The sequence below is a fragment of the Phalangium opilio genome, unplaced genomic scaffold (assembly GCF_054372755.1).
Source record: "Phalangium opilio isolate 3A_F unplaced genomic scaffold, DU_Popi_V2 ptg000070l_1, whole genome shotgun sequence".
Taxonomy (NCBI): Eukaryota; Metazoa; Arthropoda; class Arachnida; order Opiliones; family Phalangiidae; genus Phalangium; species Phalangium opilio.
The window spans coordinates 15,465,950-15,482,581 of NW_028324182.1; the positions used below are offsets into that span (position 1 = coordinate 15,465,950).

Sequence of the window (16,632 nt, forward strand, 5' to 3'; positions counted from 1 at the left end):
GTCGAATGAAGACAACATGATAAAGGATAAGGGGTAGGCCTACAACTATTTTTTCCGTTATTTTTCTATTACCTAAAACGTTTCTCCAATTTTAAAGCGTTTGTTTCTACGGTCTCTACACGTAGAGGCGTCTAATAGCCCGGAAGCTACCGTTGTTTAACGTGGGATTGATTTATTTTTTACCCAAGAACGTGCTTTATACGAATAATAAAAAAAACTAAAGAAAGAAAAAAAAAACAAGAAACTAGAAAAGCACTTCAAAAAATATTGAACGAATAATCCATAAAAGACGCGCAGGGCCAAAAAGCTTCCCGCTTATTAAAGAATTCGCCCTCGGTCCGAAAGATTTTCATCTCTAAGCTAAGCCTAATATATAAAGAAAATTTTTCAATGGCTTTCTTAAAGGAAAACCATAAAAACATTTTACAGCGCTTAAGCCTAAAATGAAATTCCAAAAAATAAAAGCTTAGCCAAGGCTTAAAAAAAGGTACTGTTCGATGACTCCTATCATAAAGATGGACTCGGGCCTTTGCCAATGAAAAAAAGAAAAGAAGCTTCTTTTTGTACTTCAAAGCGAGCGAGTCTCCCATACTTGAAATATTTTTCTATCACGTGACATAAATGATTTATTTATGTCGCGAATTCTATTAAATTCCTTCTAAATACAAAGAATTTTAAACTTAAAATTGTTAAGAAATCCTTTGTCCTTTGCTAAATTCGAGAGCAATTGGTAATCGTTAACTCTAACCATTACTAGTTGTAAGAGGGTCACATCGTTAAATCTCCACGTTGATAAAATTCGCATGTCAAAACTTAACCAAACGCGACTTAAAATATTACTGAAAAATTTCCAACAAAATCTTTGGATTTTTTATTTAATTTTAATAATTTTACCGTAAACCGGAAGGCACACGTACATTATATTTCGAGTTTGTCGGAAATAAATATAACCCTCATTATACATTGTGTCGGAACTATAATATTATTAAACATTACCACCAATAAGTCGCCAATGTTGCAACTAAAGTTTTATTGTTTCATAATTGATTAAACCTACTTTCTTATAATTATCGTAACTAATTAATATTTTTATACAAAAACATTCCCTCGTTTCCCTCCCTCTTCCGTTGACCGGAAGTTAAAATCCATATGTGACCGGAAAAGGAAGGCGTAAGAGGAATGAAATTCAACGAATAACGGAAATCCATTTATATATACATTAAATTTTTAATAAGCAATTTGGTAACAATGTTTTTTACGACGTATCCTCGGTACGCGACTTGTCCTACGTAAACGCGTTACGTGGTTCGTGGAGCGAAAGAATTGGCGGGGACTCCAGGCCTCGCCAACATGTCCGTGTCCCGAAAGTGAGTGTCAATGTTCCGTCCCGTACATCTTCTCCATAAAGATGATCGAAATAAAACCGACCACCATTCGGAACACAATTCACTCGCCTAAGAACAATCAGTCCTTTGGATTTCTTCATACGAAACATCGCAACGCGAACAATGTTAGAACAAAGGGCAATGTTGCTCCTGACAGTTCTTGGGCTCCACCAGTTAGTTCTAAAGCTTCTGGAACAGTACAGGAACAGACCAATAGAAGATACTCGTGAAATATGCGAAAATGTCCGAAACAGAGATGGATGCAACAAATACTTCTGCAATTGCAATCATGCACTTGATAACCACGGGCTCAAATCATCTCAAAAATAACTGAAGTCTCGCGGTGAATTGAATAAAAACCATTGAAACGTTTTTCAGATGCAATCAGCCTTGGATGCAACACATACTTCAGCAATTGCAGCCATGCACTCAAAACCCATGAGTTCAAATCTACCCCGGAAATAGTAAAACTATCCAATGCTCATGCGGTGAAATGAATAAAAACTACTGAAGCATTGTTCAGATGCAATCAACTTATCAGTCTCAAAACAAAAGGAACCCAAAATTCAGCTCAAAACAAACCGTGCCATTAGTGAAACACCATGCAAAAACATTTATGAAATAGCTCAAACTACACATGCTTATCATGATTCAATCGTAGGAAAACCCGACCGAACGTAATTATATCTCATATTCAATACCTCCGAAAAACCATGCGCGAAGATAAACAAACGTAATTTATGGATTATATGTTCAAACATAGAGAACATTCCCAGTTTGTGTTGGTAAAGATAGCGTAAAAAGTACTACTATTCCAGAAAATAACAAAAATCGTTCCTACCTTGAACGTTCATTTCTTTGAAGGCGCTAACTGATTGGAAACTCGGATAGTCGGCAGACACCTCGCACTTGTAAATACCGGATGATGACAGAGCGAGATCTCGAATGTAAACGGTTCCATTCAAAGATCTGTCAAGCTATAGGAGAGAAATTGACAAAACCAGAAATTACACTATGAATATTTCACCTGGGGGTTAAAGGTCAGCTCCTATTACAGGGATGACGTTGAATATTATATTACAAGAAGGGATTATATTTTTCCCGGAGTTTCTCTGGGTTTGACGGATGGAAGGATTTGGGAATCGGCCGGGTAAGAAGAGTAAAAGAAACTTACATCAATCTCCAATCCATCAAGCGGAAAAAGTTGGGCCGGTGGTCGATCACGGGGAACGTAACGATAGAACTCCATGTTGTCCTTGTACCACTTAATTGAATAAAGTTTTTCAATGCCACTGTCCAATCGGTACACGCACGACAGTTTGACGTTTTTCCCCGCTTGTACAAAATCGGGGACATCCAGCTTCAACAACGTTAAAAACGTCACTCCTATTTGGGGCGAGAAACAAGAAATAACACGTTTTAGAATAGGCTTATGTTATGGTTATTATCAGATTAAAGCGCTTCAAGAATGACGCGTAGCCATCAATTTCAAGAATAGGTCAAATTTCGCGGCCTAAAGTCGACGGGACACGTCGTCCACTTAAAAGTATCCAACCTGTACTTCTAGTTAACAAATTCTTCGTTATCAGGGTTCGAGGGTAATTTATGGGCAACAAAGTAATAGCATAGGTCTATGTAATACGGTCACTTCCATATATATCCGCAACGGAAGGACAGAACGTACGACCGGTAATAATACACGAGAAGGAACGTGCATGGTGGTAGATATTTTTTTCTTTGGCTGTGCGGGTTCGTATGGATGGAGCACCACCGAGATGTACTCTCTCTCTCTCTCTCTCTCTCTCTCTCTCTCTCTCTTTAGGGTTTAGTTCTCTTTCCATCCGGGTGTGGCGCGTAAAAGGAAATATGCCATAAATATTGTCACCCGCGCTCTGGCCGCCCGATAAAACAAGATTGGTTCGCAATAACATTCGGAGAGCTGTATTTCTTCAACCCTTTTATCTCTATACTATGGGGGCTATTAGTCCGAGTGCCTACCTACCTCCCTTTTCTCGACCCGCTTCCTGGACAATCAATTATTACTGGCACTAAACCAAAAGCGCCAGCTCTTTTTCCCTCAACAATCCTGAGACCTAGCCGACCTTTTATCGGTCTTTATATACCGCCTCTAGAACACAATGTTTCTAGAACATCTTCATCGACAAATAAATGTTGTAGAACCTTTGTTCCCTGACACCTTCCACTAAGTTAAACTGATCCAAAGAGCATCCTATCAGACTTATCAGAAGCAGTTCAATTATTTAAATACTCGTGGTAGAATTTCATATATTCCTGGATAATTCATCCGACGGCGGAAAGGTCTTATAACCCAATCTTTTTCTAGACCAATTCGTCGTCTACCGTTAGGGAAATTCAAGTGATGTTTTTTGCGCGAAATAACCTACACGATAAAATTTTATCGTTCTCTTTAACGTCCGCGTTTTCCCCGTGAATTCAGTAGAAGCTACACACTACCTTCCCAATATTCACTATAGATTTCCACCTTTCAGCCTGTTAATTTATTAACTGGGTAATACGCGAATACCGGACGCGCTATGGTGTAAAAATGGACGTTGTCCTTCATCCTACCATCTTATACTTATTAGTCTAGGTCCTAAAAGACGTCCCTTAAACCCTTTTTACGACATAAAACTAACTCCTTACCCCTTTCCTATAACTGGTATAAAAGGACCATAGTGTTTTTCACGATAAAGAATATAGCCAGGGCTATTCTGGTATAATAATGGCTTTTAAAGGTTACAAGGTAAACCTTTAAAGGGTTAGTAACAACAACACCACACAATCGTTGATTAAAATCGACCAGACATTTTTCTGAAACGCTCCAGGCTTCGTTAAATAGAGCTTCTGATATGCAGTAAGTTTAAAAACCATTTTCAATGTTTAATTTTTATAATGAAAAAAATCTGGATATTTTTAGTTAGTCTACAACATTTTATACTCTACTAAGGTTAATCCATTACGCAAATATTTTAAGCCAAATAAAATTAGCAATTAGTCCTAGAAATTTGTCAAACAACGCGAAGCTAGCTTTAGCTTAATTAAGTCAGAATCGTAAAGGGCTTCCGAGTTTGGAACGTATATAGGTTCTGCATACGCTTTAATAATAAAGTCGTCGATTTTACCTTTGAAGAGAAATGAATCAAACTGAAGTATTTAAACTTGACCAATTGCTTAACATACAGGTAGGGATCTACACGTTTTCTTTTATAATTTCTTAAACAATTAATTAGGGTTTCAAATAGTGGGTTTGATTATAACTTCGTGTTAAGATACTTTCTCCTTGACACCGTTTCCAATGTCCCAACCTGCAAACCGAAAATTGGAGAAGACTCGGTAGTCTCTGGAAAGGCTCAAAACGCCCGTTTAAATGCCAAGTTTATCATTAAACAAAGGATTTAATTCCGAAATTACCCTACAACGGGGATCTCCGGCGACCTAACTAATACTTGAACCTATATACACTCCAACTCTTGCCTAGAGCTTTATGGAATCCTCTTCCGAATCTAGCTATAGTAGCTAGTATAGCACCATCCCGTTTCAAGCTTAAATCCGATTAGAACTAAAATTTGTTAGGATAGGGAGAGTTTTAAATACACAAACATTGAATACGCGCGCCTGGTGCGCACGCCTTTATACAATTTGTATAAACCTTCAAAAGCTAATTAAATACATTTCACTTGTTCAAATATGCCATTGGATAGTAATATTGGAAAGAGGATGTTGTAATTGCAAACAAATACGACGGATTTAACGGATTAACTTCTATTGATCATTGAAATATCAAACCGGCAAGATGTAAAGTTTAAAAATTAATCCGTGGATTAACAAAGGTCAAAATTGATGATACACTCACAGTAAGGTTGACGTATTAAGTCTTATTTTATAGTAATGTGACTCGATTTTTGCAAATTTACATGCTCAAAACCTCCGATGAAATTTTCCTGAAAATATATCTCTAAGACGGTTAAACCAAATAGATAGTTCCAACTATAGGCCTGGAACCTTCCAATTTCTTTTTATGGGAGTTACGTAACAATAAATCTTTAAGAAAAACTTCCGGAAACAATTTAACTTCCGAAGGAAGAAATTGCTTTCCTTTCTTTTCCTTAAAATATTCCATAAAAGAGGAAAAAGCTTGTCATGAATATTCAAATATGCCTCCGAAATTTTTCGCCTCAAAATTTTCTACATAAAGAAAGAATGCGAACATCTTAAAAATAAAATCAATAAATTATATTCTTTTGCATTTTGATGCGATCCTCGATTGGTAATGCTTGGATAAGGAACCATATTGAAATATACCCATGCATAATCACGAGAGAAACAAGAACAGCAGGCCAAGGAAGTGCTTTAAAAAATTATTTTACTTCCGGAATATATTTCCTCAAAACCTCTCTATAGTTTCTTAAAATAAAAGCGTTATCCATCATGAGAAATAAGGATTTTTTATAAAAGACATGAACCGAAATTTCTTTTTACACTAAGTTTCTCTTATAAACATGAAAGTAAGTGTCAAAAAATTTGTATATTATAATGAAGCTAACTTCAAAGGGTATCCCAAGTTATTTTTCCACACAATTTCTTATGGGTTAAGTTGGTTTTAATCTCATTATATAAGACAGGATGAATTCGTTATTTCTTATTTTATTTCCCATACAGCTTAGTTATTCAGACTCGAGTTAATCTTGCTGGCTCTTTGTATATATATAGAGAGAGGGGGAGGGGCGTGAAAAAAGTATATCTCCGAGCTTTTCCTTATAACCAAATCGATACGTAAGAATATAATAATAGGATTATGACCTAGTCTATACCCTCAGTGCACCTATAGAAACGGGTCTTCTACCATTTTAAAAAGAGTTTTCATTTGGGCCGAATGAATATGTGTGTTGGCCGCTATACAGACTTTTCTCTTCCTTTTTTTTTACTTCCTCACGCCTTCCATTCTTTCATTTCCTTTTTTTTACTCTATCTTTTTCTCTCGGTTGTCGTTTCTTAATTCGTTTATAGATCGTGTCCAAAAAGCCTCTCCCATGTTTTATTCATCGTCCTATCCATCACACAGTGTTAAAAATGTTCGTTCGTCTTAAGCCTTGGTCTCGAGAATTTCCTTTCTCCGCCCCAACACTTCGGTATGGATATATTGTACAAATTAGCTCGAGTTATCCTAACTTCCGAAAGAAATTATTCCAAAGGTGTATAATTTTTGAAGGAAGTCTTCCCTTTTCGTTACAGGATGTATGACGTAGATGGAATCACGCGAGGTTCGGGAAAGAGAAGTTCCCTTTCTCTAGCTAGGTAGCATTCTTCAAAATTATTGGATAATATTCCCGCCTTTTTTTCTCGTAAGGTGAAGAACTTTGTATACGCGAATGAAAAGAATAATTGATTGAATTTCTCTTTCTTTGCGTATAGTTATATCACAATAGAAATTCACAGGATCTTCTTAGACAATATTAGCTTTGTTGGTTTTGAATGGAAATAAAGTTTAGAGGTTTGTGATTCCTGAATCTAACCCCTGATGGTTGTCCTTCTACTGAACACCGATGTGCAATGAGTGAAACACTATACAGGCGCGATAGATAAATATGTTTTGTAGAAATTGTTTTTTCATTTTTTTCTGGCAGTACAGCCGCATTTCAAGGGTTCAATTATAAGCCAGATATTCAAATGGTTTCCCGGAACAACAAAATAAATAATTTATAGGCCTAATCCTGAATTAAACGAAACTAATTAAATTTTTAGGTCATAAATTTTCAATAAACCAATTTCCTCGAAAATCTGCATATTTCGTCTTAAGGAGTTAAAAAATTTAAGGAATATGGTCTATAACGAAAATGTTTTTCGTACAAATTTCCTCGGTGTCTTTGAAAAATTAGGCAATTACGGTTTCATTGTCTTTTATCCCAGGATAAGAGAAGAGTATAAACTGGGAGCGTTAATTTCCGCCCATACCACCCCCCTTAAACCTCCAAAATTTTCCATTACGAAAATGAATTTTGGGTATACACTCTGAACTTCTAAAGGGTATCTTAAAATGTCGGACAGTGGTCAAATAAATAACCCAATATTATCGAGAAAAATTAATAAAATTCTAAATTAAAATCCAATAAATATACAAACCACTCGCTCTTATCTACAGGGTGATCTGAAAGGTCTGTCGAAAATTAATTGGCAGTGTGCTATGGATGATTTAACTTTGAGTCAAAAATGTTTTTCCCGTTATTTCAATTTAGGTTTGGAGTGTTTTATGGGACCTTGCAGAAACACCCTGTATAAATTACGTTATATAAGAGACAAGTTTCCGACATCTCCATAGCTATTTCATCAAATTCGAAGAGAAGCGTGCGTACCTCTTTCAAATAAATTACAGAGGCAGCTCTCTAAAATGTTGAAGATTTTAAAGGCTTACTGCCCATTTATTAGAAGTTGCCGCGTCTCTTAACCGCTGCCTTAGGAAGGAATAATTTTTTTGAATCTACTATCTCATGAATCCTTCCTTTCCTTGCCCCTTTCTCCCCGCTATATTCTTTCCCCTTATCCCTACCTATAGCTCACCGGGTCCAATTAAGGATAAAGCAACTAATGGCACCATTATATAAAGAGTTAAGCCTGAACTAACGCGAAGGCAAGCTGACTGAAGGAATTCCCCAGGGGGGAGAGCCCCGGTATACCCGTATACGGTTCGAATAAACCACCTTCACCACCACATACCCCAAACCTTCCATTCCAAGCCAGTAAAAGAGAGAGAGAGAGAGAGTACGATAGAAAAGGCGGAGGGAGAGCTTTGTTTAAAGTATTTTAAAGAGGTATGTACATTCGTATCACCATCAAAATACAGCGTAACTGAACGTACACTTCCTGTTTCCACGTATCAATATTTTAAACGCTATTTAAACCCAAGGTTTTAACATTTTCCCATTGAATTTTAAGCTAAAGTAACTTTGGCATGCATTACACTGAAGCCATAGCTTCGGGAAGTATCGTACAACGTTTACCATAGCGCCAAGATGTGTAGCGACTGGTACCTCTCCCGTATTAGAGAGCGGAAGTACGTCGCTACTTTAGGTGGGGAGGAATTTAATGGAATAAGGCAAATAGGTCTTTAAGAAAAATACCCTCTGGGACTTCCCAGATGCTTCCTCTCTCCCTTCCACCACCGATTGTCCCTAACTAGCGAACGCGCTAGACTTGAGAGTTGTCGCGAAGTAGAAGATGGAGAAAATTCACACGATTCTATACAAAGTAACGTCTTAGAGATGTACGCTAAAAAGGATGCAGCTAGAAAAGGAATAAAGTTGGGGACTATTTTTCCAACATACCCGATGAAGAATAGTAGGAAAAAAATAGTTCAACTTATTTTCAGCTTCTTGCGCGCTAATACCGAGGAAATTAGTTCGTCCTGAGTGATTTTCGTCTTATTTTTTTTTATTAACTCTTTCTTATTTTCTCGTTCCCTTTTTGTAGCTGTATCTAGGTTTACCCCGAGGGTTTCTATAAAATTCCTTTTAATATATATTTTTTTTATAGCTAGGACATACTGTCACGAGTTATATTTATAATACAAACCTTTTTAGGCCGTATACCATCAATAACGAATGGCCTTTCCTTTTTTAAATAAAAAATGAAAATCACATACGGTACCTTATGCATATTTTAAGAAAAATAAGTAAATGGATTATGAATAATGTACCGCCTGCATTTGACAGGTTTAAAGACTAACGCGTCAAAGGTGCCATGAGCGGATACGGAACTGTTTATGACGGAATTATCGTAAAATTATTATACTATCCGCTTCAATGGAGATATAGTAAGTGAATTTTTAAGTGCGATGGTGTCATTAGTAATGTATTATGCAGACAATAAGGCAAAAAACTACCTCGGTAAATTAAAAATAATATAGGCCCAGGCCGTTATGGATTTAAAAAAAAATATATATATATATACATTTATCAATCCATTACGCGCTCTGTATTAAGATATATACCAAAGCATAAGTTTATAAGATATGTTTTCCATAAGTATGACATTACCTATTCTTCGTAAGGCTACTAAGAGACAGATCGAGCAAGTGCGAGAACGACAAGCGAGAATTGACAACACTCGGTTAACTTTCTTCCATTTTAGTCTGTACTAAGCCTTTGACGGCGCCTCACCAGGCGTCGCTTTACCTCGAATCTATGACCTACCTCACTCACTTCATGAAAAGCTCGCTGTAACCAGTGACAAACTTATGAAACATATCTTACGAACTTATGGATATAGGGAAGACCAAAAATGGTTAACGTCATCGTTACGGCGGCCGGAGCTTGCCACAAACTCGTAAATATTCACTATAAATTTACCTCCATTAACCCCATAGCTTAAGATATATGTATGGTATACTATCTGTGGACGAGGTACGTATTTTACGCATCAAGCTTGGTTGGTCGTCTTCGAGGCATCCTAATGGGCCACGAGCTTTTAGCCGTTATTTACACTCAATGTGTCTCCCAATTTATCGCTACCAAAGTCAGTTCCCAAGACCTTTACCTTCTAACGGGCCGGGGCTTGGGAAACGATTAGCCCCAAAGGCTATGATGGCATGGAGAGCCTCATCTTGAAAATTTAGCGATATACCTACCTACTTAACAGAAACAAATATACTATATATACTCTTCTAGGTAATTATCGAGAGCTAGCATTAACGTAAAAGGTACTATAATAAGGGAGTCACTCTTTAATTAAACATTATCGCGACCGAGGCACAACGGTCAACGGCACTTCCCATTCTTTCCCTTATACTTCCGCTCAGCTATTGGTAAGAATGCGGGCACCCATTTTCATACCGTACAAGCAATTATTTATCATTATATCCCTGTAATTATTACGTAGCGATAATCTTAATCAATGAGATGTAATTAAATATAATTCGTTACAGCATATTTTTAAACAAAAGTCGATAATTTAACTCAAGCTTGCTTATGTCCATTTTAGAATTAATTTGGGTTATTTCTGGACCAAATGGAGTATTTATTTAATTTGGTTTAATAAATTAATATTATTACATCTGATATTTATAATGGGAAATATTCGCCGGTCTATATAGAATTAAAATTTCCTTATGACCATGTATGATAAACTATACTTAAAAAAAAGCATCTGTTCTATACGGTACATTGATCTAATTAACAATTAAATTTAAAATTTTAAAGCAAAATTAAGCTAACCATATTTTTAAAATATCTCTAAAGCTTTATCGCTACTAAATATACATAGGCCTAATGTTCAGATAATATCTTCGTTAAGAATAATCATTAAAATACATTTTCACCCTCAATTACCCATGCCGTTGCCTTTTAAAGTCTTCTAAATTCACCGAGAGGCTAATCACTAAACCTAATCGGTGTATAGCTAAAGGAATCTTTAACGGGACTTCATATCCGAGATTGATTAGCCCCTCGTAATTCGTCTCGCGCGCCGCACGTATACCACCCTAATTTCTTCCTACAAGCATCATTTAAGATTTAAGAAAAAGAAGAAAAATGCGACGTCCTGAAAAATTTTGTGATAAAACGATTTGAACTTCCGTTTTCTGAAACAATTATGGTATAATTGCTAATATGGAAAAGCAATTAAAAAGTGGACCTTTTTTCGTACACAATTAGGTTGAGAGGTTTCTTTTTTTTTACAGTAGTGGGTTGAATTTACTAAATGCCTAAATTCACTCATGAATAAACACTTACTGAACAGCGAGTAATATTTGAAATTGATTTCGCTAAGAACATCTCACTTAATTTCTGATACACCTTATGTTATTTTTCTTTTAATTAAAAAATGGAATTTCATAACTATAATATTTCTGATTAGATTTTCTCAATATTTATTTCAATATTCTTGGTAAAAAGTAATAAACTCTGGCAACTATAGCAACGTTTAGATGGTTTTTCTTTGGTGGGACAGAGGGGTCCCATAATTAGACACGGCCGGGGTAAGTAATTACCGGTGAACTCGAATGGGAATGAGAAATTTAGACGGTCGTTAGCTTCGAAGAAAAGGGGGGCCAGACCAATTCATTTTACTAATGAGATGGTGGTAACCCCCCCCCCCTGGCTAACTAAAATTAAGGGAATCCTTCCTGAACACGCTAATAAAAACACACTCCTAAGTTGTTGCAGCAAAGAGAAATGGGACACTCTTAATAAGAACTGAATGAGGGAGGGCCGAGTATTAGCGTCTCGGAAAAAGCAAAATATAACCCAATTCGTTTGGACATTTCTAAGGCATTCTGGGACTTGTTACGATGTACTGGGATGCAGGGAGTGACATTGGCTTTAGGCTGGCTTGTGAAGTACCTCTCAAAAGGGTCTTTCGAGGCTTCGATATTCGCCCATACTCAAGTTTGACGAAGGCAGCACTTTTCTAGGTCTGTGGATTTGTAACTATAGAAGACTATATATATATATGCACTACGCGTGCACACACAGAGTTTCAATATGAATTGAAAGCTATGAACGCCCTTTTGACACGTGACTATTAAGCCTCGTTCTAACTGCAAAATTTTTTGATGCGAAATCTATAAGTGTTAATAATGTTTAATTTTCCAGGTAACATCGTTCGGTGACTTTTCAAGAATCACAGTCTTGGTATTTTTAGCTTTGGATGGCACATTTCACAAAGTGGAAGGTCAGCTTCATGTTTCAGTAAATATATACCCTGGGTAACTAAACCTCTAACGTTTCTCAAGATTTCATTGTTTAAATTAAATTGTTATATTTCATAATTCAAATGCGAATGGAACTTCAATCTCATTCTTGCCCTTGGCGATTTTCCGCAGAATTACAAACGTGTCTCTAAAATATAATTGACAGTTTCACTCTATACCTCTGGACGAATTTCTCATCTTCATCTTTTGATCACCACCGCCTATAATTTCGAGACGCGCTTAACATCTTTATTTCGATTTCAAAATTAAATAAAGATGGCGAAAATTCCCGAACTGAAATAAATAAATGGCGTATCAATCCGTAAGATCCGCCGTGTTGAGCTGAAATTAGAGGAGCGAGAGAAATATCCTAAGGGGAATTCCAACGCTTCGAATCGTTCAAATATTGATAAACAGAGGAAGGTACATTTTAAAGTATCGACCTTATCATACGAATCAAATAGCTAAGTCAACCGGAAATTGTTTCGTGACATTAGTTAAAATAGATGAAAATTAAAATACCAGATCGTTTCGATTTCGATTTCAATTCCGATTGCGCTGTAGAAATCAATCGATTGAAAGCGTTGAATAAACCATTGGACTCTTAAAGCATCCAAATTAGGCTTAAATATAGCCAAAGCGAGTGTCTAATGAAACATTTATATCAGACGATCCCTAACTTAAGCCTTAAATCGTCTGATCACGAATAAGGTCAATTTCAACGCCTTTTGCATTATTAATCTCGATACGAGCTCTTAAAGGGGTGAATATCGGAGAATTTAGATTAATGTAAGCACGCTAGAGACTTACTTTAAAACTTAACGCTCACGATCTGGTCGGTATTAATTCCGAAAGAGTCTTAACTAAATACGAATTGATTGTTTCCCAAGGTTTAAAAATATATAAAGACGAACGAAGATACCCAAAATATTTTAATTCGTTATCAAGAGACTTACGATTGTAAACTACTTGGAATTTCCTGGCATTATCACTTCAATTTAATTATTTTGTAAGGGAAATTTAATAAATCCGAATCGAAATCGCTCGAAGCGCAAGAAGAGAAAATGTATAAAATGAAAAATATCAGAAGAGTCGCTAGGCCGCTTTCAAGTCAATAGCATAAATTAGTAATTATTCAAATTATTACCCTTTGAAAAGATTCGGGAATAATTTTCGAGAGAGAAACGACATTGAAGTTTGAATTACCGCCAAGTAAAATTATAATAATCTTATTACAGCACGTATATTTTCCCCATCTTTAGATCTAGGTTTCAGGCTTATTATTTCTCACAGGACGTCGATGTTACTCAAGGGGTAATTGTTTGTTGTTCAGTCGCGCTGTTTGGAGCGGAGACTTTGAGCGTCTTTGAGTCGAAGCCGCCGGCTCAAGAGCTCTAAAATTAAAAATAGAAGAGAATATTTCCATGATCTAAAATTACTACACCGAGCGCTTTGTAGAATCAACGCCGCTCTCTCGCATTCTCCTCGAATAATATATTGGAAATTTCAAGCGGCAGGTCCGATCTCATTTAACATAAAAGGCTAGAGCGCCCCCCCCCCTGTTATGAAAATTCCTACAGTACCACATCGAAATCGTTAATCCTTATCGAAAAGGGTTGCTAGACATCATAAACGAATACATATTATTTGTATATTATAGTTATTTGAAAATCCACGGAATTGCCAATATCTCTGCGTGAAGCAAGTGAAACAAACTCTTAGGTAAAAATTCAGTTATTTTAATGATAAACTACTTTTAAGATTGGGTTCTACAAAATACGAAGTCACTTCCTCCGAATGTTATCCCTAGCATTATTATTCATTCAAAACTTTCGCTTTCAAAAACGCGTATCATTTATTAAGTTCTCAAGATATATTCTGTAGTGTCAGGAACTCGGGATAACGTTAAAAATGTAACGGGGTAAACATCCTCTTACCTTAAAGTATATTATACTCCCTTAGTTAAAATTCTCCTTCTTAAATCCCCTAATCAGATTCCCCAAAAAGAGTAAAAAAAAAAAATTAAAATCCCCTTGAAAGGAAAAATTTGTAAAAGTTCTCTACGGGGACATACACTTACTTCTTTATAAAACATTTTCCTTTTTCTTTCTTTCAATATTTCGTAGTTTTTTTTAAGCTATTAAAGTAAGGCTTTTAAAGGCGTGTTTCTTTTCCTTCTAAATAAAGCCAAAAATATCTCTGCGAAACACTTCAAAGGATTTCAAAGACGCTAGAAGGAAACTTAGGAGGAGGAGGAGGTATAAGAAAAAGTTGTTTGCGGAGATTAGGAGAGTCCCGAAACGCGGGCCCGAATATATATTCCAGGCAAAGGCAACGCCTATATACGAGAGGGGACCCGATGCCCAGGTAGCTAGCTAGCTAGCTCGGCTAGCCCTATACTTTATTCCGTTATCTTAAACCCCACCCGCGAATCGTCCCAAGATTTTTCCGGTAAAGCCTATATCCCTTCATTCCAGCCAGGTAGAATGTTGTATATCTAGTCTCTCGTGGGCAAAAGGGAATTCGAGATAAGACTAATATATACCGCACTAACCAACGAACGAACTATTGACCTTTAAAGAAATTTTGTCAACGGAACGTTTAGTCCTATCTCCTATTTATAATCTGGACTACTACTTTGATTATGGGATTATAAGTACTACGCTTTTTTTTTTAATTCAAAATTCTAATGGCGGAATTGTCTGCGTTAAAAAAGTGAGCAATCCGAAATTATGCCGTTTTCTTTGAGCAGCTCCAGTCTGTTTACCTTGCTCCTGAAACATGTTCCGCTACCGGAGCAGTTGGAGCGTCCCGAAGAAAAATGTCATTAACTTAAGGGGTGGATTATAATTAATTTTACTTATTATAATTAACGTTTTTGGGTTTATTTTTAAGTAATTAATAGTCGATTAGTTCGATCTATTTCGGTGGAAAAAAATTAAACGTTACGAACCATAAAACTAATTTCAATCTAATTAAAATAAAATTATTTTGTATGGTTTTTAACCTAAGTTTTAACTCGTGTTTATATAAGCTGTAATTAATCCTTAAAATTAATTAAGGATTGATTATTTGTTGTAATTAAAGTTAATAAGGGAAAAACCCACCTTTAAAAAAGTTGAACAAGAAGAATACTCCTAACCAGAGCCACATAACCACCAGCACATTATGTTTTTATCTCAACAATATTTAAAAGTCAAGTTTTTCTTTTGCAAAAAACCTCCGGAAATAAACTCTCAAACTTTTCAATAACCCTATCCTAATAAATCAACCTGATTACGCCAAAGTCTTTCTAAAAACTAAAAAGAAGTACCAAAAGAAAGAAGATACGATAGAAATTTTGGTCTCGTGTGAAACGAGGTGAGAACGTTATTGGGGATATCAATTATTATTTCGACACAGACTGCTTGCTCTTTTTTAATACCAATATCTTCTCTATTGTGTCCAAAAAGCACGCGATCTCCGTAAGTCAAGCGAGGAAATTTATCGAAGAGAGTTATCTATCCACGAGAATTTGAGGTAACCGAGTTTATCAGCGTGCCAAGTACTTTTAAGCCGACCCTGACAGAGACGCTGTTGAAAATTAGGTACGCGCGAGACGCGTGCCAAGCTCCTTCTGAAGCTCGGCTTCCCAACCACGCGTCTTATTATACGGGGCGAGCCATCCATACAGGGGTTTCGGTGGGCAAAAGAGGAACTCTGTGGAGGAACTACTACTAAGTACGGGAGAGGGGTCCCGAGCTACGCCTCCGTCCGCCTCACTCTGCCGACTCCTCCAAGATCCGGACTCCTGGAGAAAACGAGAGAGAGAGAGAGGACAATTTCCCTCTTTCTTTTTGTCTCTCTCAATCCTTCGTCTTTATATTTTATAACAATGGGGATATAGGTAGAAGCCCATTTCTCTTTAAGGCTTAGCAACATTTCGTGCAAAGCTAGTATACGCTCCGAGGACTCGAAAACCCCGAGCGAGCTCTACTGAAAAGACGAATCCGAGCGAAGGGAATTTCTATGGATTTAGAAAGTAACCCCTGGACGGTGTTATAACAATAGAGAACTATCTCTTGCCATCCTTCCTTCCTCTATATAGTTGACGTAGCAAATGGCTCCCCCGGGGTGGTCTATTTAGTCTTAATTAAATATTAGGATGTCCCCGACTCTCCCCGTCTTTCCTCTTCTACTTAAGATACGGTTTCCAAGGCTCAATGTCGCTAGCTCGTCTCACTCGGAGGTCCTGTCAATATTCAGGGGGAACCATCCTTCTCCTTGTAGCTCGCACCGCCGCCAATATTCTAAGCCTCTTCTGGTATTCCATATATATGTAACTTCCCCTTCCGCGTTTTGAGAGTCTAATTACGAACTAGCGTGGAGCTATAGTTGGCTCTATTGTATTTGTTCGACCAAGTTTCGCTAAAGTGCCGTTAACTTGATTAGTTTCGCGAATCAAGCGCTAACGTATTCGCGTTCAACAATTATACTCCTCGAGAGTTACAGTTTCCGTGATTAGGAAAAGACAGAAGTCTTTAATAACTTTCACTTCTGTCGCGG

The 16,632-nt window shown here is 36.8% G+C and overlaps 1 protein-coding gene across 1 annotated transcript; it reads right to left on the reverse strand.

Moving 5' to 3' along the window:
- Positions 1–700: 700 nt before the first annotated feature.
- Positions 701–15,273, reverse strand: LOC149661981 (uncharacterized). Its single transcript, XM_089843893.1, has 4 exons — positions 15,195–15,273; positions 2,560–2,771; positions 2,227–2,362; positions 701–1,574 (listed from the first exon to the last, which is right to left on the reverse strand). Exons 1-4 carry the CDS (start codon positions 15,238–15,240, stop codon positions 1,483–1,485), a joined length of 486 nt encoding a protein of 161 aa, XP_089700019.1. The 5' UTR covers positions 15,241–15,273; the 3' UTR covers positions 701–1,482.
- Positions 15,274–16,632: the final 1,359 nt, after the last annotated feature.

Coding starts and splice junctions, on each gene's coding strand:
- LOC149661981 (XM_089843893.1), bottom strand. CDS start 15,240: ATGTGGCTCTGGTTAGGAGTATTCTTCTTGTTCAACTTTTTTAAAG. Junction 2,772..15,194: donor CTTGTTCAACTTTTTTAAAG/GTGGGTTTTTCC, acceptor CGCCCCAAATAG/GAGTGACGTTTTTAACGTTG. Junction 1,575..2,226: donor CAAAGAAATGAACGTTCAAG/GTAGGAACGATT, acceptor GTACTGTTCCAG/AAGCTTTAGAACTAACTGGT.